This window comes from Megalobrama amblycephala, linkage group LG19 (assembly GCF_018812025.1).
Source record: "Megalobrama amblycephala isolate DHTTF-2021 linkage group LG19, ASM1881202v1, whole genome shotgun sequence".
NCBI classification, from domain to species: Eukaryota; Metazoa; Chordata; class Actinopteri; order Cypriniformes; family Xenocyprididae; genus Megalobrama; species Megalobrama amblycephala.
The window spans coordinates 19,124,967-19,150,363 of record NC_063062.1 but is presented as its reverse complement, the minus strand read 5'-3'; the positions used below and the strand labels follow the sequence as shown (position 1 = coordinate 19,150,363).

Sequence of the window (25,397 nt, the reverse complement as noted above, 5' to 3'; positions counted from 1 at the left end):
ATCCAGACGTTAATACTGGCTGCCCTTGTGTAATGCTTTGAACATGGGCTGGCATATGCAAATTTTGGGGGCGTACATATTAATGATCCTGACTGTTACGTAACAGTCGGTGTTATGTTGAGATTCGCCTGTTCTTCTGAGGTCTTTTAAACAAATGAGATTTATATAAGAAGGAGGAAACAATGGAGTTTGAGACTCACTGTATGTCATTTCTATGTACTGGACTCTTGTTATTCAACTATGCCGAGGTAAATTCAATTTTTGAATCTAGGGCACCTTTAAAACTACACTACTTTTCAAACATTTGAAAGAAGTCTGCATTTACATGCATTAAAAATACAGCATTAAAATACAGTAATAATGTGAAATATAATTAGAATTGAAAATAACTTTTCTATTTGAATACATTTTAAACTAATTTATTCCTGTGATGCAAAGCTGAATTTTCAGCATCATTACTCCATTCTTCAGTGTCACATGATCCTTCAGAAATCATTCTAATATGCTGATTTGGTGCTCAAGATTCATTTATTATCATCAATGTTGAAATACAGTTGCTATTTAATATTTGTGTTTGTCTAAACCACTGATTCTTTGATGAATAGAACGTTCAAAAGAACAGCATTTATTAGAAATAGAAATCTATTGTAACATTATAAATGTCTTTACTGTCATTTTTGATCAACTTAATGTATCCTTGCTGAATAAAAGTAATATTTGTTTCAAAAAATATTTATTTGTTTAAAAATAAAATAAAACTTTTGAACAGTACTGTATTTGTTCATTCCATATGTTTTACTCAAAAGACAAGGTGATGAGTTGAGTGTTTAACACTCTTTTCCAAATCAGGTTCGATCCATCAACCGCTACACTTCGGCCCCATGTTGATCTTATTGAGCTTAAGTAATTAAAACGTGGAAGTTAAGCAATTACCATTGATCTTTGACAATACGGAGTACGTTTATAACCATCAGATCGCTGTTTGACAGGAAAGCTTTAATGAAGCTAGAAATGTCAGGGCATGACTGAAGGGAACCAAAGAACCTGCCCCAAGTTAGTTACCTGTTAAAACAGCTCACCTTGATCATCTGCTTGCACACTCTCATGAGCTGATAGTCCAGCTCTGGATCCATCATTTCAGTTTCCTGAAGCTTAAAGACCTTCTGATGACACACCTGGGAAAGCTGCCTCTTGTTCTCTTTGAGACACTCGATGATCTGAGAGGAAGAAAAGAGATACCAATGAGAAAAGAACAAAATGATGAAAGGAGTTTGTTAATAGGGCTCTATTCTACACTTCTCCAGCATTTTATTCTTTCCACTTATGTTGTCAAGTTAAAGGTGCAGTAAGCGATTTCTGTTAAATGCTGTCAAAAGTAAATTGAACCGAGCACCACAACAGGCATTGTAGCCAATCAACAGTAGGGAGCGTGTCCACTCATGATGGGGGAGGAGAGAGAATGAGCAAGAGGGAGATCTGAAGAAAGAAGGTAGAAAAAGAGATTACAAAAGAGAAAAGGTCAGAGGAATATCAATGAAAAAAACAATGGGTTATGATCAAGCAAGAGCTTTAGGACCCGCATTAATATTAGAAAAGCTTTCCAGCACTGGAGAGACCTAAGCAGGAAGGCCTGAAAATGGTTGTGTTGTTTCTGCTCCATAAGTCAGTAACATTGATTTTTCTGTTTCTCAAAACCAAGATATGCTGTTCTTGAAATGTTAGCTGTAGTAACAGGACAGTTTTGAGAGCTGGTATGCTGCTGGCGACGAACTATGAACTCATGCTTGTATTTTCTCATGTACTGTACGTTAATTTTTTGTTCTTCTTTGTCGTTTGTTCATCATCTCATCTAGCATTGTATGTTCGTGCACTTTGGGGGACGGGGTAATGAAGGGAGGGGTGTGTTTGTTTGGGTTGATTTCAAATATCAACAGTGTTTCTCTGAAATCGCTTACTGCACCTTTAAGGTTAGTCAAGGTTTCTTGTTTATGGTCACCGGGGACATGACTAAATGCATTAACTTTATCAAATAATAATCACACTGAATTAAAATGTTAAACCGACACATTTTTTTGCATTTTTTAGGTGGTAGTTAAAGCTGAAATTGTGCTGAAGGTAGAAACATTTCTTATGAAATTTACATTTAGGTCAGAGGGCATGATTAAATGCATCAGTATTTTATATTACACATTTTTTCCCCCACATTAATAATATTTTTTTTAAAGACCCATTATGATTGGCTAACCATTGCTGTTACATGACTAAAAAGGACCCTGCCGGGTTGCTGACTACTGAATAAGTGTAATTATGTTAATGTGTGTGGTCATATATCCTCGCAGTTGTGTCAACATGATTTATGGCTGAATCATTTTTATAGCTTAGTTTCAATGGAATAGGTGAGAAAGTTAAGAGTGTAGCACATTGAAAATGTATTTACAAAGAGCAAGAAAAATCCCATTTAGTACAACATGCAATTTGTACTTTGCATGTTTACATACTGTACATGCGTAAAACCATCTGTTTGTAATGTAGGGTTTTCCACAGGGTTCCTACATTTAACCAGTGGATTTCCATGACTTTTCCTATTCTTTCATGATCACTCAATAAGTATATTTAATCATTTTATGGAGATTAATGGGGAAGATTTCCATTTGTACTGTATGTTAGACAATAATTATGTTCACATTATGTTTAGTAATTGATGTGTATGTGAGAGCATATTTATAAATGCATGCTGAGGAATGAATGAAGGGTGTGATCGTTTTAATGCTGTTTTGGGATAAATGTATTATTAACTTGATTTGTTGACATCAGCCTGTCCAGGGACTACAGGTGTAAATTAGCACAAGTGCTACAACCTGGTAAAATGCATCTCTCCTTCTTAAGGTTAATGTATATTTTACACTGTCCCTGTTTAAATAAATAAATAAATGAAATGAAATGAAATGAAAAATGAAATGAAATACTTAAAGGTGATAGAGAGGATTTTTTCGTCGACTGAGAATCCAAAGACTGTTACTGAGTTTTTGAAATGAGCGCATGCGTAAGAACAGCCCCCCTCCTTCACAGCTCATTTCAAAGGAACGCCTCCCAAAACTCGTGCACGAGTATTTGAACACGAGTGTTTACCACCAGCATTCGCTGTGTCGTGTTAGTGGATTCATTATGTCGGACTCACTGCAGGTAACTCATAATCTGCAGTTGTTACTCCTGTCTCCTGACAAAAACATTGCATGCGGCGCCTGTGGAGTGTGGAAAGTTACTGGAGCGCGCAGCCGCGCACGTCTCTCACAAGGAACGTCATGGCAGTGATTGACAAGCCAGAGGGCCAAACGATTGGCTGATGTTTTTAAGGCCCCACCTCGTGCACAGATGATGTATATTAATATTATTCCTTTCAGTGCACCTAATAAATAGTCTTTTATCAGTTAGTAAAGACAGTTTCAAGTAATATTGCAAAAATGTATAAAACAAAACATCCTCTTTAGCACCTTTAAAATCAATGGATTTAAATCAGTGGTTTTCAATTAGGGGGCTTCAACAAACTTTTAGGGGGGACTTAATAATTTAAAATAAGACAAAACAAGTCTTAAAATAAACTAAAACAGATAAAAATCAAGATGTAAGCTGACATTTTTTTTCTTATTTTAATTTTTTTCCCTCCACATTTTTATTCCCACAGTCAAAATGCATATATGATAGGAAATTTTAAATTTGATGTCTAGAATTTAAAAAATGATGGAAATTAATAAAATAATTATTAATTTGGTAACACTTTAGTTTAGGGTTCATTCTCTCTATTAACTAGCGGCTTATTAGCATGCATATTACCAGGATATCGGCTGTTTATTAGTACTTATAAAGCACATATTAATGCCTTATTCTGCATGACCTTTTTCTACATGCCTTAACCTTACCCAATACCGAAACTTAACAACTACCTTACTAACTATTAAATAGCAGTAATTAGGAGTTTATTGAGGCAAAAGTCATAGTTATTAGTTAGCTAACAGTGAAAATTGGACCCTAAAGTGTGACCATAAATTGTCTTTTTCTAAGATATTTTATTGGGTAACTTTTTTTAAATATACAGTACAGTCCAAAAGTTTGGAACCACTAATATTTTTAATGTTTTTAAAAGAAGTTTCGTCTGCTCACCAAGGCTACATTTATTTAATTAAAAATACAGTAAAAAACAGTAATATTGTGAAATATTATTACAATTTAAAATAACTGTTTTCTATTTGAATATATTTGACAAAGTAATTTATTCCTGTGATGCAAAGCTGAATTTTCAGCATCATTACTCCAGTCTTCAGTGTCACATGATCCTTCAGAAATCATTCTAATATGCTGATCTGCTGCTCAATAAACATTTATGATTATTTTCAATGTTGAAAACAGTTGTGTACTTTTTTTTTCAGGATTCCTTGATGAATAGAAAGTTCAAAAGAACAGCATTTATCTGAAATACAAAGCTTCTGTAGCATTATACACTACCGTTCAAAAGTTTGGGGTCAGTAAGAATTTTTATTTTTATTTTTTTGAAAAGAAATTAAAGAAATGAATACTTTTATTCAGCAAGGATGCATTAAATCAATCAAAAGTGGCAGTAAAGACATTTATAATGTTACAAAAGATTAGATTTCAGATAAACACTGTTCTTTTGAACTTTCTATTCATCAAATAATCCTGAAAAAAAATTGTACACATTAAATGTTTCTTGAGCAGCAGATCATCATATTAGAATGGTTTCTGAAGGATCATGTGACACTGAAGACTGGAGTAATGATGCTGAAAATTCAGCTTTGCCATCACAGGAATAAATTACTTTGTGAAATATATTCAAATAGAAAACAGTTATTTTAAATTGTAATAATATTTCACAATATTACTGTTTTTTACTGTATTTTTAATTAAATAAATGTAGCCTTGGTGAGCAGACGAAACTTTTTAAAAACATTAAAAATCTTAGTGGTTCCAAACTTTTGGACTGTACTGTATATTAAATGTATATTCATGTATATTAAAACCTGAAGAACAATCGTTTATTGAAAGTTCTGGAATTATGGAATGTAATTGTTTCATTCATTTTAATACAAATCCTAGTATACGTACATAAACACACAGAAAACTGACATTTAAATGTGGTTCAATGGAGGATTTACCTTTTCTATAGACATTTCTATAACCTGGAAATCTCAATTTTAAAATTCTCTACTATTTCCAGGTGTTCCATGACTGAGGGAATCTTGTTATATGAAGCTTTTTTCACTAGTTTCATCATGTGAGCAGCTGTAGGTGGGTGAATAAAGCAATCTAGAAAATTAAAAGATCAAAGTAATCCTTTACCTGAGCATTTCCATAAGCAAAAGAGGAACAGAGCTTGTTGATATCCTTCTTACAAGCGTCATGCAGCTCAGGTTCTAGTCGAATGTCCTCTGACTGTAAACGAAGAGGACAGAGAGTGTGACATCTGAAAGCAGAGCTTCAGTGTAATGAACTTTTAATGGTGCTTTTAGGTCTTTGATTGAATAAAATCACAGTTTAATTTTGTTGTACAGAAATAAGGGTCTGAATGACATAGTGTCTGATTTAACTTGAGTAAAGTGAATTTACCATCTCCAGCTCTTCCACCCTCAGCTGTTTCCGACATTTCAGAGACACACGCTGATCTTTCACTTCTTGTAGTGTGTCGTTCCTCACTGTGGTGCTCAAACAGATGACAACATCTGCCCTGAGGTGGAAGAAACACGAAATGACACATGAAAGAGACACTAGGATAAAAAGTTTGTGGTTCAAGAGGATACATTTGTGTCAGGGAGAGAGAAAGCAAGCAAGTGCAACAGTGGCAAAATTAGAGGAGACACATATACAGGCACTGATGATTTAAGTCTCTATGGAAAGATGTTATATAATAAATATAAATCACCATGTATGAAAACTGAAAGACAAAATCCAGAATGCTTCAAAGCCTGCAGAACAGCCACGAATCATATCAGTAATGTATCTCTGGGATATGTGAACTCACTTCTTCTTAATGTTTGGACAGAGTTTGAGTACGTCCTCCTTACAGGCCATTTTGAACTTGTAGGAGAAGCGGAAGTCCTTCATCTGAACCTGCAGGGTAGATGATTATAAACTTGAATAAAAATACATCCCATATCTCAAAACTCACAAAGACTGTTGGGTAGTACACCTCATTTCAGTATGATATACACTACCGTTCAAAACTATTAAGCAGCAAAATGGTTTTCAACATTGGTAATATTAAGAAATGTTCATTGAGCAGCAGATCAGCATATTAGAATGATTTCTGAAGGATCATGTGACACTGAAGACTGGAGTAATGATGCTGAAAATTCAGCTTTGCCATCACAGGAATACATAACATTTTAAAATATATTAAAATAGAAAACAGATATTTCAAATTGTAATAATATTTCACAATATTACTGTTTTACTGTATTTTTGATCAAATAAATGCAGCCTTGGTGAGCAGAAGAGACTTCTTTCTAAAACAATGAAAAAAATCTTACCAACCCCAAACTTTTGAACGGTAGTGTAATGTTGGTATAAACCGATGTGCATATATATATATATATATATATATATATATATATATATATATATATATATATATATATATATATATATATATATATATATATATATATATATTAAAAAATATAGTGATAGTTAATTTTCACAATATATACACATAATTCACTCAGAAAATATGTCAATCTCCAAATGTCAGCTGATTAATTAGAATGGTCAACATATGCATCAATACCCCAAACCAACCCAAAACCATTCAGTAGGATCTCTGCTGGGACAGGATGACATTTGGGAAAACATTTACTGTCATCATTCAAATGTACCATAGGGAAATTGGTTGTGTGACTGGCTTACCAGCTGGAAATGAGTGACGCCCACAGCACATTTATCATTCATTTCTCTCTGATGTTTGTTCTGCACCAGGCATTCCAGAAGATTTCCTGTGTCTATCTGATTATCAGCTACGTCCTGGGAGGAAGGAGACAGAATTGAGAAATTCAGATTTAATAAATACAGGGATATATATTTAGATGTGTGCTGTCAGTACTTACATGGCAGTGGTTCTGGATGACCTGTTCACAGGCTCGGATCAGCAGGGCTTCAATCTGAATGTCCTGTAAACACAACAACAGTATGGCCATAAAAAAAAAAATAATAATAATTTAATGTTTTTGAAATAAGTCTCTTATGCTCACCAAGGTTGAGGGAACAAAGTTTAAGATATTTTAGATTTAGTCCGAGAGCTTTCTGTCCCTCCATTGAAAATGTATGTACGGTATACTGTCCATGTCCAGAAAGGTAATAAAAACATCATCAAAGTAGTCCATGTGACATCAGTAGGTTAGTTAGAATTTCTTGAAGCATCGAAAATACATTTTGGTCCAAAAATAACAAAAACTCTGCAGTGACGCTGATGACGTGTTATCCGGTGCGCCCGAGCTTCATTTACAGTCTGAGGGAGACGCACGCTGTACTCAAGCTATTCTACGTTGTTTGTATTTTGGTATTGCTATATTTTTTAAAATGGTGCGTAAGTGTGCATGTCGCAGATGTCCTAATCGCCAAAAACAACCACGGCAACGTAAAAGTGCATTACCAACGCCGACAGATGAAAGGATTCAATGGAATCAATTCAATGGAAAGGATTCCGGAAGAGAAGACAATGCTGAATAAAGTCGTAGTTTTTGTTATTTTTGGACCAAAATGTATTTTCGATGCTTCAAAAACTTCTAACTAACCCACTGATGTCACATGGACTACTTTGATGATGTTTTTATTACCTTTCTGGACATGGACAGTATACCGTACATATATTTTCAATGGAGGGACAGAAAGCTCTCGGACTAAATCTAAAATATCTTAAACTGTGTTCCGAAGATGAACGGAGGTCTTACGGGTTTGGAACGACATGAGTGTGAGTCATTAATGACATAATTTTCATTTTTGGGTGAACTAACCCTGTAAGTAATATTGTGAAGAAATATTTTAATTTAAAATAACTGTTTTCTATTTGAATATATTTTAAAATGTAATTTATTCCTGTGATGCAAAGCTGAATTTTCAGCATCATTACTCCAGTCTTCAGTGTCACATGATCCTTCAGAAATCATTCTAATATGCTGATTTGCTGCTCAAGAAACATTTCTTATTATTATCAATGTTGAAACAGTATTTGCTGCTTGATATTTTTGTGGAAATTGCAATAAATTTCATGACAAAAATTCAGGATTCTTTGAGGAATAGAAAGTTCAAAAAACAGCATTAATTTAAAATAGAAACCTTTTGTTAAATTATAAATGTCTTTACTGTCACTTTTGATCAACTTAATGCATCCTAGCTAAATAAAAGTATTAATCTAATTTAAAAAATAATAATAAAAGTAATCCATTTAACTAATTTAACTAGATGCTGAAATATGAATGCTTGCATGGCAATGTTCAAGTCCAATCACAATTCATGCAAATTTCAAAATTAAAAAAAAAAAAAAAAAAAAGTAAAGCATAAAATTTATTTTAAACTAATATATAGCACACTTAATGCTAAAATGAGCTACAAAACTTCAAATGGAGTTTGTATGTTAAGCAGTTAAAAGCTGAATTAATTGAAAAACAGTACCTACCTTGCAAGCTATTTCTTTTACACAGGTTTGTGTACCTGCAGTGGAGTAAAATATGAAACGTACCTCAGATTCCAGTTCTGTCAGGTTTCCCACCACATCTCTGCAGTTTGACACCAGGTCCTCTAGATGGTCCTGAAGACACTCCAGTTCCTGAGGCAGAAAAAAGATGCTCATCCTGTACTGATACTCCTGCAAGACTGAAGAGTTTCATCCCAAAGTGCATTTTCTACCTGTCCAGTGTCTGTCTTCTCGCTGCACCATTTGCCCAGGTCAGTCATGCAACGTTTCTGGAGCTCAGGGTCCAACTTCACATCCAGAGCTCTCTGGTGAAGAATTCTCTGGACTTCCACCTTACAGTCCCTGGTGAGCTGCACATGGGAGTCAGTGATTTTTTCCACATTAGTTGAATATTATGACAGAATTCCAGTCCATTATGTTTTGATGTGCAAATTCAATGGCTGAATCCAAAACCGCATGCTCTCTTTTCTACATGCTTTTTGTCTCATATGAAGTAATCAAACACAGTTGATTACTGGTCAAACGCTCTCTCTAAGTGGGTAGTTTCTAGTCAGAATAAACTGTAAAGTGGACCAGATTTCATTCTGATTGTCTCTTCAGTGTCTTAAAAGGTTAGTTCGCCCAAAAATGAAAATTCTGTCATGATTTACTCACCCTTGTGTCATTCCAAACCCATAAGATTATCATTCATCTTCACCAAATTAAGATATTTTTAATGATTTCTGTCCCTCCATTGAAAGTCTATTCACCCACAAATCTGACGCTTCAAAATGTTCATAAAGAGATGATAAAATAAATCCATATGATTCGAGGGGTTTAAACCAAGTCTTCTGAAGAATCAAAATCACTTTATATGATGAACAGTTTTAATTCAGGCTTTTATTCACATATGAACTTTGATAAGCAAACATAAACAGAAACTCAGCCATATTTGCTTGACGCACAAGAACAAATCTCACCGGTCTTTGCGGAAGTTTAAATGCGCTGCGTAACACACGAGAACAAACCTCATTGGTTCTCGAGTGTCAGGCAAGCATGCATGACCAAATTTGAATGCTGTAAACAGTGTTCACTGATTAAAAAGCCTAAATTAAATCTGTTCATTATATAAAACTATTGTGTCTCTTCAGAAGACTTGGATTAAACTGCTTGATTCATATGGATTATTTTTATGATCTCTGATTTTTTTATGATCTCAGAGTTTTGGCTAAATATAGACTAGTCAACAGAAGGACAAAAATCTCTAGATTTCATTAAAAATACCTTCGTCTGTGTTCTGAAGATGAACAAAAGTCTTAAGCATTTGGAATGACACAAGGGTGAGTAAATGCAAGAATTTAAATTTTTGAGTGAACTAACCCTTTAATGAGAACTGACAAACTAAAAAAAGTGCATCTCACCCTTCTGCCCTGCTCTTCTGTCCGGTAAGCATGGCGGTGCAAGCAGGAAAACACAGCGCCAGGAGGCATGAGATCAGTGCTTTCATTCCAGCCTGGTGTGTAGCACAGTCTGGATGCATCATTCTGACATTTACGGTATAAGATAGGATCAAGCCTGGAGGAAAAAACACAGTAGATAAAACCAAAAAAAAAAAAAAAAAAATTCAGTCACATGCCTAACCCAGGTAGTTTTAAAGAGGACCTATTAAGCCCTTTTACAAAGTCTTGATTTTGTTTTTGTGGATTACTAGAATAGGTTTTCATTCTTGAATGTTCAAAAAACACCTTGTTTTCCCACATATTTTACATTGTTGCAGCACCTCTCTTCCCAGTCTGTCAGTAACGCTCTTGGGTGCGTTTCCCGAAACCAACTATGGTTGCAAGTTCCGTCATTACCAACACAATTCAATGGAACTTGCGACCGTAGTTTGCCAACAATGCTTTTGGGAAATGCACCCCTATTTAATTCCTGTCTCTATGAAGCCTATCCTTCTGAAAAAGATCCTTCTGTGGCCTGATTGGTCGGCTGGATCAGTGTGTTGTGACTGGTCAACTGCTTCAAGTGCGTTTTGTCCCTTGGATATGGCGACAACACGCTACTAATGCAACTCTACCAGGCCTCGCCCCTTTATTTTGCGTATGCCTTGGGTGGGAATTATTTAAATGAGGAGTATTGTGAAGAGTACATTCCTGGAACAAAACTCAAGACTTCAGAAACAGTGCTTACTGATATAACCTCTTTATCCTCTTTAACCTCAGCCACTGCTATCAAAATGAAAGCACAATTGTGTATATAGCATAAAGTACACTACCATTCAAAATACTCAATTGTTAATCATGAAAATGCTTCTTGAGCAGCAAATCAGCATATTAGAATGATTTCTGAAGGAACATGAGACATTGAAACACCCAAACTTTTAAACTACAGTGTATGTGCACAAATCTCACAAATGCATTCAGTGCTAGTTGCATGAATCAACATCTAATAAAAGGAGTACACATCAAGCTAAACACTTTTTGTCATGATTCGGCCACAAAAGAGAACAAAACAGCAGTCTCTCTATGGCTCTAACAAGCAAAGCTGTCACACTGCCAGTGTGTCACAATGGACCATCAAACCAAATTGCGGTTTCAAAATGCTCTAATTAAAAACCACTTGAATCTAATGGGATGTGAATGAAGTTATGACCATCTAATGGTTTTATTATAATGGCACTGTGTGGGCATCCTTCTCAAATTGAATGGATGAGAGAAACACAGTGAAGGTCGCATCATACAGGCAAATCAAACTGCAGATGAGTGCTAAGCTATTAAACGCATACAATGAAGACCTCGGACTGACTGAATAGATTTGAACGGCAGGCTATTGCACAAACACACTCGAAACATCAACTTAAAAGCATAAGAGGGGGTTTCAAGAGTCTCATTTTGTATGAGTCATCAGGTAAGGTCAGGTAAAGAAAAGGGAAATGGAAAGGCTAGGTTGATTACTTCCAGTCTCTTGAAATGAAGTACTGCAGCTCCAGCAGGCGGTGTTCACAGTCCTGAACCATCTTCTCTGTGTAAAGGTGCTCCATTAAACAAGACAGAATCCTACACACACACACAAACAACATAAATTAAAGATAAAACACTAAAAATGCTTTGAATACTTCGAGTGAATTTAGGAACAACATTATAATGTACAGCATAAAAAAAATGTTAACAGTGTTATTGAATTTTTATTGTTTTAAAGATTAAATTTAAGTGAGAATTAGATTACAAATGTACAATCCAATCTCGGCTGATACTGATACATTTAAAATCCTCAAATTAATATTGACTTTTTATTGGTTTATTATTTTTTTTAATTATTCTTATAAATATCATAAAATACATTTAAAAACTGAATTAATTAATGAATGAATGAATAAATGAACGAATGAAAGAAAAAATAATAATGGAATAGTTTTGGTTATATGTCTTTGGGTATTACAGACTTTTCCAAAGCACACTTTAATTTTTTTCACACAAAAAAATAAAACAACACAATTATTCTAAAAATAAAGTTAAAAAACTGAATAACTAAATAAATTCATTAAAAAGGCATATACCAAAACCTCTATTTATTTTTTTCGTTATTTATTTTTTCATTATTTATTTTTTATGATATTTAAAAAAAATGCACTGGAAGAAGAGACATATATATATATACACACACACACACACACACACACACACACACACACACACACATATATATATATATATATATATATATATATAATACTCAAAAAAGGCATATAACAGAACCTTTTTTATTTTCTAATGCAGACATTTTCTTTTTACAAACAAATAAATACATACAAAAATTAATAGTTTTGGTTATCAGTCTCTTCCAATGCGAACTCTGTGTAACGGGGCTCACTAGACATTTTGTTTTTTGTGATGGATGGATGGATGGATGTGGTTACAAGTCTCTTCTAAAAGGTGAAATTGAAGAACGAACTAGTGTGATGTAATTTCAAACAAAATCAGATGTTCAAAACAGCTTGCCAAAGGAACTTTCCAGAAAAGTTTGTTCTTTGACATGGAAATCTTCTTCGTTTTTTTCATGTTTAATACTGTAAAGCTGCTTCCTTTTAAGCAATCTGTTGTATAAAGTGCTATTTAAATAAACATGACGTGACCTAATTGGAGTGCTGAACTGCAGGGCTCGTGCAAACATTGCTGTGATAAGATGCTTTCTTAAAGCTACAATATGTACAATTTCGCCCTTAGAAGTCACCTATTCAAAACAAAGGCGTAGCTTGATGAAGCCGAGTTTGAGTGCGGATTCTAGGGAGATGTCGTTTTCACCTCACAGTCAGTGGAAAAGAATCAGGATAGGACTCGGGCAGAAATCATGTTCATGGATGAAATTATTAAAGGTCCTCTAAGCAATGTCACGCGTTTTTAGGCCAAAACATTTTTTTTGTCACATACAGCAAACACCTCCTCACTATCCGCTAGCTGCCTGTCCCCTGAACACAGTGTAAAAAAAACCCGGTCTCTGTAGTCGCCACAAGCAAAAACGGCAACAAAAACTACCTGGTGCAGCCTGGACCACGAATCATAATAAACATGCTCCAGCCAATAACCGACAAGAATGATTTTAAATGCGCGTTCATGACTGTTTCAGGAAGCACGGATGGGAGGGGAGGAGGAGGCGGAGGGAGGGTCTAGCTAGCCTCTGTTTTGTTTGACAACACTTCGAACGTCAACAGGAAGTTACTCCGCTCAGGATAGCTTAGAGAACCTTTAATGTTACTGTAGTATGACAGTGGTTAGAAGCTCCGGTTCTTATAGAAACAGTCAGATGCGCGCCTCCGAATTGAGGCACAAGAGACGTGCTTTTAGGACTGAGCATGCGCATTAGCTTGATCTAGCCTGAAAAACAAATTTTTTTGTCATGATTCGAGCATTTAGAAACAAAATTTATGAGACAGTTGTTGTCATATTTCATTGGTGATTTCAAATATGAAATTTAATCGAAAGCTTTGCAAACAGCTTTGGAAAATTTGATGTTTTCCCATTCAAAGAGATAGGAGCTGCACTTGAATGCCCGAGAGGCGTTTCAAAGATGGCCGCCGAGTGAATTGACTTGTCTTAAATGGACTTTCTGAGGGTAACGAAGATATGACGCCATTGAAAGGCAACTCCACTACATGTGGTCTTGGTTAAAATTGTGATTTTCTCACAATTTACAAGTAGTTGGAAACATTTGGGATATTGTAAGTATTGTAAGTAGAACAAAATACATAACACTGGCCTGGTTTTTGGATATTTTAGTGCAAAAATTTTACATATTGTGCCGTTAACTGCTCTTTTCTCACCGCTGTCATTTTTGTTTTCTGTTTATTTTGTTGAGAGGAATGCGCACAGCACATATTTACAAACCTGATTCCAAAAAAGTTGGGACACTGTACAAATTGTGAATAAAAAAGGAATGCAATAATTTACAAATCTCATAAACTTATATTTTATTCACAATAGAATATAGATAACGTATCAAATGTTGAAAGTAAGACATTTTGAAATGTCATGCCAAATATTGGCTCGTTTTGGATTTCATGAGAGCTACACATTCCAAAAAAGTTGGGACAGGTAGCAATAAGAGGCTGGAAAAGTTAAATGTACATATAAGGAACAGCTGGAGGACCAATTTGCAACTTATTAGGTCAATTGGCAACATGATTGGGTATAAAAAGAGCCTCTCAGAGTGGCAGTGTCTCTCAGAAGTCAAGATGGGAAGAGGATCACCAATTCCCCCAATGCTGTGGCGAAAAATAGTGGAGCAATATCAGAAAGGAGTTTCTCAGAGAAAAATTGCAAAGAGTTTGAAGTTATCATCATCTACAGTACATAATATCATCCAAAGATTCAGAGAATCTGGAACAATCTCTGTGCGTAAGGGTCAAGGCCGGAAAACCATACTGGATGCCCATTATCTTCGGGCCCTTTAGACGGCACTGCATCACATACAGGAATGCTACTGTAATGGAAATCACAACATGGGCGCAGGAATACTTCCAGAAAACATTGTCGGTGAACACAATCCACCGTGCCATTCGCGGTTGCCGGCTAAAACTCTATAGGTCAAAAAAGAAGCCATATCTAAACATGATCCAGAAGCGCAGGCATTTTCTCTGGGCCAAGGCTCATTTAAAATGGACTGTGGCAAAGTGGAAAACTGTTCTGTGGTCAGACGAATCACAATTTTAAGTTCTTTTTGGAAAACTGGGATGCCATGTCATCCGGACTAAAGAGGACAAGGACAACCCAAGTTGTTATCAGCGCTCAGTTCAGAAGCCTGCATCTCTGATGGTATGGGGTTGCATGAGTGCGTGTGGCATGGGCAGCTTACACATCTGGAAAGGCACCATCAATGCTGAAAGGTATATCCAAGTTCTAGAACAACATATGCTCCCATCCAGACGTCGTCTCTTTCAGGGAAGACCTTGCATTTTCCAACATGACAATGCCAGACCACATACTGCATCAATTACAACATCATGGCTGCGTAGAAGAAGGATCTGGGTACTGAAATGGCCAGCCTGCAGTCCAGATCTTTTACCCATAGAAAACATTTGGCGCATCATAAAGAGGAAGATGCGACAAAGAAGACCTAAGACTAAGTTGAGCAACTAGAAGCCTGTATTAGACAAGAATGGGACAACATTCCTATTCCTAAACTTGAGCAACTTGTCTCCTCAGTCCCCAGACGTTTGCAAACTGTTATAAAAAGAAGAGGGGATGCCACACAGTGGTAAACATGGCCTTGTCCCAACTTTTTTGAGATGTGTTGATGCCATGAAATTTAAAAATCAACTTATTTTTCCCTTAAAATGATACATTTTCTCAGTTTAAACATTTGATATGTCATCCATGTTGTATTCTGAATAAAATATTGAAATTTGAAACTTCCACATCATTGCATTCTGTTTTTATTCACAATTTGTACAGTGTCCCAACTTTTTTGGAATCGGGTTTATACATACTCATCTTAACGCTGCTAACAGCAGCATGGGCCGTGTTGGGATGTTTACTAAGAGTACTGTATATCACTGAAAAGGTATTTTGAACTCTTTTTTTTATCCGCAAAGAATGAAAAAGAACTTTGCCACAAGTATAGGGATAGTTCACCCAAAAATGAAAATTTTGTCATCATTTACTTACCAAACCTGTATACATTTCTTTGTTCTGCTGTACAAAGAATTTGTAACAAAGCAGATCTTGCCCCCCAAAAAATAGTAAAATAGTAAAAATAGTACTTTTTTCCCTACTATGGTAGTCAATGGGGGGCAAGATCTGCTTGGTTACAATCATTCTTCCAAATATCTTCCTTTGTGTGCAGCAGAACAAAGAAATATATACAGGTTTGGAACTACTTGAGGGTGAGTAAATGATGACAGAATTTTCATTTTTGGGTGAGCTATCCCTTTAATGCAGACAATGTGTAACTGGACTGTGTTGTATTTTACAACTTGAATGCCTGTACCATCTTTCCTCCTGTTAGAAAAAGTGAGTGACACATTTACACTCTGCACACACTTAATTGGATTTGACTCTCTCCGCTAAATCCACTCCAATTTAATATGGTGCCTGCGAAAGCAAGGCACCATATTAGAGAGGAAACTCACCACTTTGAGAGGAAACTCAATAACCGGACAGTATTGAAGCTTTAAACAAAGCATGAAGTCAAGTGGAATAATCTCTACAGGAATCTTATCTCACCAAATAAATCCTGTGACAGACTACAGTTTAGCAGTTTCCCCTGGAGTCATGAACACTGATGATAATACACCACCATTTCTTGAAAGTATTTACACTATGTTAAGATGACTCACATAGGATCTCCGCTACGGATGTGTTTGCAGGCTGTCTGGATCACAGACTCACAGGCTTCATTCAAAGCACGATCAATCCGGTAATCAGTGCCGGGGTCTGCTGACTGGATAAGAGTCTGAAGCTACAGTAGACAAATAATTAAAGTCACAGATGAAAAACAGAAGACACAATATAATATAAAAAGAAGTAGTCCAAGTAAATAATAATAAATAAAAACCAATTCATGCTTATAAGACTACACTATCGTTTGGGGTCAAGTTTGGAAGAAATCAATACTTTTATTCAGCAAAGAAACATTAAATTGATCAAAAGTGACAGTAAAGACATTTATAAATGTTACAAAAGAATAAATGCTGTTCTTTTGAACTTTCTTTTCATCGGTTTTCCCCTATAACAAACAGTTTTTGAGCTGCAAATCAGCATATTAGAAGGATTTCTGAAAGATCATGTGACACTGAAGACTGGAGCATCACAGAAATAAATTTCATTTTAAAATATATGCAAATACAAAACAGTTATTTTTAATTTTGTTATAATATTTCACAATATTAGTGTGTTCACTGTATTTTGATCAAATAAATGCAGCTTTGGTCAGCATACTGAAAAGTAGAATTAAACTTATTGAAATTATTACTTTAAAATATACAAAGTACTATTAAATATCCAATACCCTTTCCCACAATCCCAACGGTTCTTACTGCTGTCTGACAGAGGTTGTCCACTGTGCCCTTGTCCCCGCGGGCGACTCTCATGAGGCAGTGGAGGGTTCGGCCCTTGCGGTGCAGTCCTGAGCAGTGCGCCTCGATCTCCCCTCGACAATGCAACACGATCTCAGGGCTCAGGGAGAAATCCTCCATTAGCATGCGTCTGTAGTCCAGCATCTCACCCTGACAGTCTCCGGTCACCGTACGGCCTGAGATGACAGCGGTCAAACCACGGGAAGGAACATAACAATGAACAAACTTATTAGGTTGCAGCAAATCAATAAATAGCGTTGAACAGAGGAACATGCATGAATGAAAAGAAACTATATGCCTGGAATAGAATATTAGCGCATTGCTGAGGACATACTACAAAGTATACTGCATTTAATGTTTTTTAAAAATGCAAAAGTATGCTCTAAGAATGCATTTTGTGCAGATATGTGATAACTCTTGAGCTGTATACTGCACATTTTCACACTTGTATACTATATACAGTCATCTGTTTTCTTCCATGCAAACAGAATATTTACATGTACACTACAAAAATAATAGCAGTGCAGCTATATTAATGTTCACTGAATATTTAATTACTAATATTTAATAACTCATTTATATTTAATATTCTGGCTGATGCTGATAATTATTTATTATTTTTTTTGTAATGACAGATATTATATTTCCATACTATTTTCTCCAAAAAACAAAAACAAAAAAACAATAAAAACTAAAATGATTTTTTTTTAAATGCTACAAGTAAATTTAGGCATCACAACATTATAAATGTACAGTATGATATTCATCTTAAGGTTTGGTAAATATTAGATTTAATCATTGTATTTATTTTTATATTTATTAGTGTTATTTTAAAAATAATCTAAATGAAAATATCATATGATGATAATAATGAATTTTAATCAACAAATTACCATGCACAATTAAATATCCAACATAAAATACTGAAAAGTAAAAAAAAAAAAAAAAAAAAAAAAAAAAAAAAAATTTAATACTGGCCGATAACTGTTATAGTACTAATATGAATGTAAATAATAATCATGATAATAATCTAAATAATAATAATAATGAGCAATAACCAATTTAGAATAAAAAATTAACATGCACAATGAAATATCCAATATCAAATAACACTGAAAAAAACTTCATCTTTAAATGTGGATTATAACAGATATGGTACTAATATAAATCTAAATATAAAATAAATCATATGATGATAATAATAATAATAATAATAATAATAATAATAATTAGTGCTGTCAATTAAAAAAATGAAGTAATTAACTGCGTATTTTTCTGTTATTAATCACGATTAAATCGCACCTAACGTTAAAGTTTTTAATATATTTTTATATTGTAATAATTTCACATTCAATCTCCAAATTAAAATTGAAAATAATTTTTTTCCCTCAATTTTAGCCACAAATTATAGCCATTCAACAGTATAAATAAATAAACATGCACAAGGAAAAAATCTAGATCAAACAAACTTTAAAATAAAATCTTTAATAATAACTGGTAATAAAATGGTACCACAAAAAAAAAAAAAAAAGAAAAAAGAAAAAAAAAGTATCATGAGTACAATTTTAGTATTCTATTACAATCAAACCCTAAGTTTGGGTAAAAAGCTGTATATAAACAGACCTCTGTGAACAGCAGATTCCAGGCAGAGGAGGAGGTAGGAGAGTCTGGCCTCTCGGGCGCGGGGCATGCTGGTGTCCGGGTTACAACGGTATTTGCGTAGGTCAGCCTTACAAGCCTTTGCAAGGGAATAACTGACTTTATAATCTTGAGCAATGAGCTTTTGCCGAGTGGTCAGGGCGTTTCTGCACTGTGGACAGAGATGCTTATTAAGTACACAAACACTCAGACAGGACAAAGACATACACTGAACTGACCACCGACATTCTTGTGGATTCTTCTTGACTATGACTTCAGTTCAGACACTACCTTCCCACACTGACATTTTATGCACAAACTGCTGCACTAAACTGGTTGAGAAACGAAACAAAAAACTGCTAATATTTCCATAAAATGTGTGTTTACATTGCATAATCATACGTTTAATTCCCATAATATCGATAACTATAGATGTGCCGCACCTTTTCTGACATTGCTTCCTCAAATTTATGGTTGAACAGGCATTTGTACACTCTGCCCTCTCCCACTTGGGTCTGCAAAAGAAAAACATCCATAAAATGTTAAGCATTGATAGGTCAACCAAGAGATATTCAACACATCTGATATGTGCACACATCAACACATCGGCCCACATCTCCTACACAAAGCAGCTATGTGGTCTAATCCTGTCATTCTGACTCATAGCACATGAGGGACAGCTGTCGATCATGTCAGCCCACCCCCTTCATGGTACTGAACCAGCAAAATACACACTTGTTGTGAGTAGTACAAGGATGCAAATTAGGTTGCAGCTGATTAGGTTGATGGATGAGATGATATTAGAGAAGCTGACACGTACATTTTCACAAAAGCGCTCCCGGTCGTCTCGGCAGGAGAAGTAGAGGTAGCGGTCGAGGTGGAAATCATCCGCAGACAGTTCGGCCACTCTCATGATGGACTTTTTGCAGTCGCTCTTGATTTGATGAGCCTTTTCCTGCTGCTCTGCCTCCCTGACCAGAGCCCTCTCCAGACACGCAATCACCTCACCCTGGGAATGCAGGTCCTAACAGGAAGAAAAAAAAAAAAAAGGACTAATTATTTGGCTTGGGGACTCAGGACAGCTTGGCTTAGGGTTTTTTTGGGGGACAACAGATATGTTAGATTGAAGGGACAAAAGGGAGGGAAGAAAAATGTCAACTAGTTAGATTTTTTTTAATAGAAAACCAAAGAGACTAACAATGATGTTTTTAATTATGAGACAAAAAGACAGGAATAAATTAAACATACTTTAAGAAAAGTGCAGAAGAAGTGAAAAAAATGATTTAATATAATTATTTTATTTAAATAATTTCATTTATGAGCGTTTTGGCTTTATTATATAGGAGAGAAAGAGTAGTGTTATTTTAGTATTATTTAGTTACTATTATAGTATTTATTAATATTCTGCATTTCATTTTTTTATTTTGTTTTAATAAAAATATTATTTATAATATGTACATATAACGCTTTTTTAATTTATTTTTATTTACATTATTTTTCTTTTTCTTTTGTTATTTTGAATAGTTTATGTATTTTTTAATATTTCTATTTAGCTTTTTTTAGTTCTAGTAATTTTAGTACTTCATTTTATGTAAGTTATCTAATGTAAGTTCTTAAGTTTAAGTTGTAATATTTATATATATTTTTTTATATCAACTTTAGTTCAAATTATTAACAGTTTTATTTAACAACAACAGTGGGAGAGAGAAAATAAAAAATAAAATAAAATAAAATAAAATAAATAAAAAAACTAATAAAATGCAATATAATAAAACTAATATTATATACAGTACAGTCCAAAAGTTTGGAACCACTAAGATTTTTAATGTTTTTAAAAGAAGTTTCGTCTGCTCACCAAGGCTACATTTATTTAATTAAAAATACAGTAAAAAAAAAAACAGTAATATTGTGAAATATTATTACAATTTAAAATAACTGTGTACTACTTAAATATATTTGACAAAGTAATTTATTCCTGTGATGCAAAGCTGAATTTTCAGCATCGTTACTCCAGTCTTCAGTGTCACATGATCCTTCAGAAATCATTCTAATATGCTGATTTGCTGCTCAATAAACATTTATGATTATTTTCAATGTTGAAAACAGTTGTGTACTTTTTTTTTTTTTCAGGATTCCTTGATGAATAGAAAGTTCAAAAGAACAGCATTTATCTGAAATACAAAGCTTCTGTAGCATTATACACTACCGTTCAAAAGTTTGGGGTCAGTAAGAATTTTTATTTTTATTTTTTTGAAAAGAAATGAAAGAAACAAATACTTTTATTCAGCAAGGATGCATTAAATCAATCAAAAGGCAGTAAAGACATTTATAATGTTACAAAAGATTAGATTTCAGATAAACACTGTTCTTTTGAACTTTCTATTCATCAAATAATCCTGAAGAAATATATTGTACACAAATATTTTGTACAATTGTACACATTAAATGTTTCTTGAGCAGCAGATCAGCATATTAGAATGATTTCTGAAGGATCATGTGACACTGAAGACTGGAGTAATGATGCTGAAAATTCAGCTTTGCATCACAGGAATAAATTACTTTGTGAAATATATTCAAATAGAAAACAGTTATTTTAAATTGTAATAATATTTCACAATATTACTGTTTTTACTGTATTTTTAATTAAATAAATGTAGCCTTGGTGAGCAGACGAAACTTCTTTTAAAAACATTAAAAATCTTAGTGGTTCCAAACTTTTGGACTGTACTATATATATATATATATATATATATATATATATATATATATATATATATATATATATATATATATATATATATACACATACACACACACACACACACACACACACACACACACACACACACACACACACACACACATATATATATATATATATATATATATATATATATATATATATATATATATATATATATATATATATTAGTGCTGTCAATTGATTAAAACTAATTAATCACACATTTTTCTGTAATTAATCAAAATTAAATTACACCTAACATTAAACTTTTTAATACATTTTATATTGTCATTTCACATTTAATCTCCAAATTAATGTACAAACAACATAAAGACACTATATTTTAAATATTTGAATAAAGTTATCAAACACTTCACGGTCTTCACTGCATAAATTATAAATAGGTTAATCCTTATTAAAGCTACAAAAGTTATTCAGTCAAGAGCAGTGAGTGATTTTCTCTGTCTTTTGTTCTTTGATTAACATTAATAACAGACATCACAGCAGCAGGTTTATTATTTAAGATCTGACACACATGATGCAGATCTGACGCACATCTGATGTCCTCACAACTCTTTACAGTCAATTAAAACTAATTTAAGACTGTGCTTATGAGGATACTTGACAAAGCGGGCATTTTGACATACTTTTGTGTGTTTTTGTCCGCTTAAGCGCAAAAGAGAAGTCAATGAGGCCGGCGCTCTGTCTGAAGCGGCTTTCTGTGTGCATGAGACGTGTGTGTCACACAGACAGGAGATTCACAAACAACATGCCAGTACAGATTTAAGTTATTTTTTGCATCTTATCGTGCTTGAATGGTTTAATTGCAGTTGAATGAATGATAGTGTGATCATATTAATGTAATGCAAGCTAAAGTATAATGGAAAGAAAAGGATGCTGCATTAATTGCTTGAAATATTTTTAATGTGTTAAACTGAAAAATTTAATCGCATGCGTTAACGCGTTAATTTTGACAGCACTAATATATATAATATGAAATAAAACACACCAAAAAAATTGACAATTTTAGATCATTGGCCCATGAATTTAAGTGACGGCCCTGCCTTTAACCACTGAACACTTTTTGAGGCCGGGGGAGAAAAAATATATACAAGTAAAAACAGTGTTGATAATGATATTCAAACATCCACTCAATAATTAAGTGTCATAACTTAAAGCACGCAACTCAACGACAAAATAACTAAAGATATTTAAAGGCTGTTTACAGAATGAAAGCTGTCAGTTACTCATATACTGCAATAGTATCTAAATACTGCATAGCCCATGAGCTAAAAAGACATTTAAAATATGTGTACACCCACACAAAAAATATAATTTTCGTTCTTCATCGTGTATGTGTGGCAGTCTGCGCTTATTTAGGCTATTTTAAGTCAACGAGCAGACAAGTCTAAAGTTAACTTTTTTAATTTCAGTAGAGTGTGCCCGGGGAACAAGGCAAGTGTGGTGATTGGGTGCCCATATTTAATCATGCCCGGAGGAATGTGGACACATTGGGAATGGCAGAGTCACTACATCACAGAGCCATCTGGTACCAAGCCAACATCCTATGGTTTCCCAAAGGGATATTCTAGAGCTTTGCGGCTTTAAGTGGGCTAGGAGTCAAAGCATTCTTCACTATTATTGGAACGCAAGCTTACTTTTTCTCCAACAGTGATGCTTCCACACTGCAGGGTGTTGATGTCTTCTCTGCAATTATCCATAAAGCCGCATATGAGCCGATAGTCGCTGAAGATGATGCTGGTCATCTTGGTGATGTACTGATGACACTGGCGTTCTGTGATGTTAGCACGGTGGTCCACCAGGCAGGACATCAGAAAGCCTTTCCCTCGCTCCTCATCTGCGCACTCTTTCAGCTAACAGATTAATGTTTTTTTCATTATCCGTGAGATGGAGCAGTCAAGCATCAATGCTACAGATATGAAGAATTTTCATTCCCTATTTAATACCAAGTCAATTTCACTAACGGTAATTAAATTGTGAATTCAACCACAAATGTGCATCAAAATACACATAGACACACACACACACACACACTCGTGAAGATGTTAGTGAGAATCTTTTGTCCATTGAGATTCATTTTAATTACATTATGGCAGCTTAGAGCGCAGTCTAATATAAAAAAACCGCACTGCATTACAAATGTAGACGGCAATTCCTCTGCACTGAGATGAAGGCTGCACAATATTGAAAAAAACTGATGATATATATTATATATCAATATATATTTCACTATATATATATATATATATATATATATATATATATATATATATATATATATATATATAAAAAATGGCTATATTTGGATTAAACATTCTGATTGGATTAGTTTTGTTGGAGAGTGCATCTGCATAAAAAATAATAATAAAAAAGCTTTACTCAATTACTCAAGACTTTGAGTCTGAGCCCTCCTTTGAGAGATTTGGGAAAAACTTGAAATATTTATATATATGTGGTTAAGGTATTTATCTGACAAAATTATTTGGCAAAAAAGGCAACCTTTTATTTTACTATGAAAAAAATGCAAAGAAAAAACAAAAAGCTCTCAGGAAAAAGCATACATTGACTACATAATCAGTTATTAATGTTTCGTTAGTTCCCTCTTGTTTTGGTATTCCCTCTGTTTTTCTTTGTATGACAGCCTGGCCAAAAATTATATCCACAAATTTATTTAGCATGTTTCATTGCATTATCACAAATAAAACAACTGATGCCAAGCACAACAATGCAAAATGCTTACAAAATCTTTAACAAATTTGTAATAATATTTGAATAAAGGGTGAAGATGTCGATTTTCCTAAACCGGACATCACATTTGGCCACTACTGTAAATTAACAGTACCGTGTTTCACTCTGAAAACTGCAATGCATAGATTTATTTTAGAATTAAATTACAGCGCTCGTGATTTGAAAAATTGCACTAAGCCATATTGTGCAACCCTAATTGAGATCACAACACTCTCACAAACACACGGTGTGAACATGACTAAATAGTTGGGTAATTAAAGAGAAAAGGACCAAAAATTAAAAGACTCAGCAAAACAATGACAGAAACTGACCTCTAACATGGTGCTCGTACACACTTCCAGCGCCACAGACTCAAATTTCGGATCTGTGGTCAGGTTCAGTTTGTAGTTCCACAACAGCTAGAAAAAGAGGAAAGGTAACATTATTAGAAATATGAAACATTAGAAATATGCATTTTAATATAATTCATGTAGTGTAGTGATGTTTGTAAATTCATTCGAGTCAGTTCACATTGTTCATTCATGATTCAGACTGTTTTAACCCACTGGTGGGAATGATTACCAGCAAATAAAGATGTCACACAAATCTATCGTATGACTTCAGAAGACTTGAAATAGAGCGTACAAGTTGTATGCGTGACTTTTACTATTACCTTTTTGAAGCTTTAAGGCTTTGGTTCCCAATTTGTACCTTTGACATTCCACAGTCATACCAGTTCGGAATGACATTAGGGTGAGTAAATAATGACAGTTTTAATTTCAAGGTGAACTAGTCCTTTAAAGGATTAGTTGACTTTAGAATTAAAATTTCCTGATAATTTACTCACCCCCATGTCATCCAAGATGTTTATGTTTTTCTTTCTTCAGTCGAAAAGAAATTATGGTTTTTATTACAATGGACTTCAACAGCTACCAATGGGTTAAAGGTCCAAATTACAGTTTCAATGCAGCTTCAAAGGGTTCTACACGATCCCAGATAAGGAATAAGACTCTAATCTAGCGAAA

The 25,397-nt window shown here is 34.2% G+C and overlaps 1 protein-coding gene across 1 annotated transcript in view; it reads right to left on the bottom strand.

Annotated features, from left to right (window-relative positions):
- The window catches only part of glg1b (golgi glycoprotein 1b), a 50,823-nt gene that overhangs the window by 9,520 nt on the left and 15,906 nt on the right, over positions 1 to 25,397 (bottom strand). Inside the window, exons 3-19 of the mRNA XM_048168092.1 lie at positions 24,705 to 24,791; positions 23,283 to 23,498; positions 19,702 to 19,905; positions 19,325 to 19,396; positions 18,867 to 19,053; positions 17,205 to 17,419; positions 16,506 to 16,627; positions 11,629 to 11,730; positions 10,099 to 10,252; positions 8,911 to 9,048; positions 8,744 to 8,830; positions 7,113 to 7,175; positions 6,916 to 7,029; positions 6,032 to 6,120; positions 5,620 to 5,737; positions 5,353 to 5,445; positions 1,080 to 1,217 (exon numbers count right to left, since the gene is read on the bottom strand). Coding sequence (XP_048024049.1) covers positions 1,080 to 1,217; positions 5,353 to 5,445; positions 5,620 to 5,737; positions 6,032 to 6,120; positions 6,916 to 7,029; positions 7,113 to 7,175; positions 8,744 to 8,830; positions 8,911 to 9,048; positions 10,099 to 10,252; positions 11,629 to 11,730; positions 16,506 to 16,627; positions 17,205 to 17,419; positions 18,867 to 19,053; positions 19,325 to 19,396; positions 19,702 to 19,905; positions 23,283 to 23,498; positions 24,705 to 24,791 — 2,199 coding nt within the window. The remainder of the gene's footprint in view (positions 1 to 1,079; positions 1,218 to 5,352; positions 5,446 to 5,619; positions 5,738 to 6,031; positions 6,121 to 6,915; positions 7,030 to 7,112; positions 7,176 to 8,743; positions 8,831 to 8,910; positions 9,049 to 10,098; positions 10,253 to 11,628; positions 11,731 to 16,505; positions 16,628 to 17,204; positions 17,420 to 18,866; positions 19,054 to 19,324; positions 19,397 to 19,701; positions 19,906 to 23,282; positions 23,499 to 24,704; positions 24,792 to 25,397) is intronic.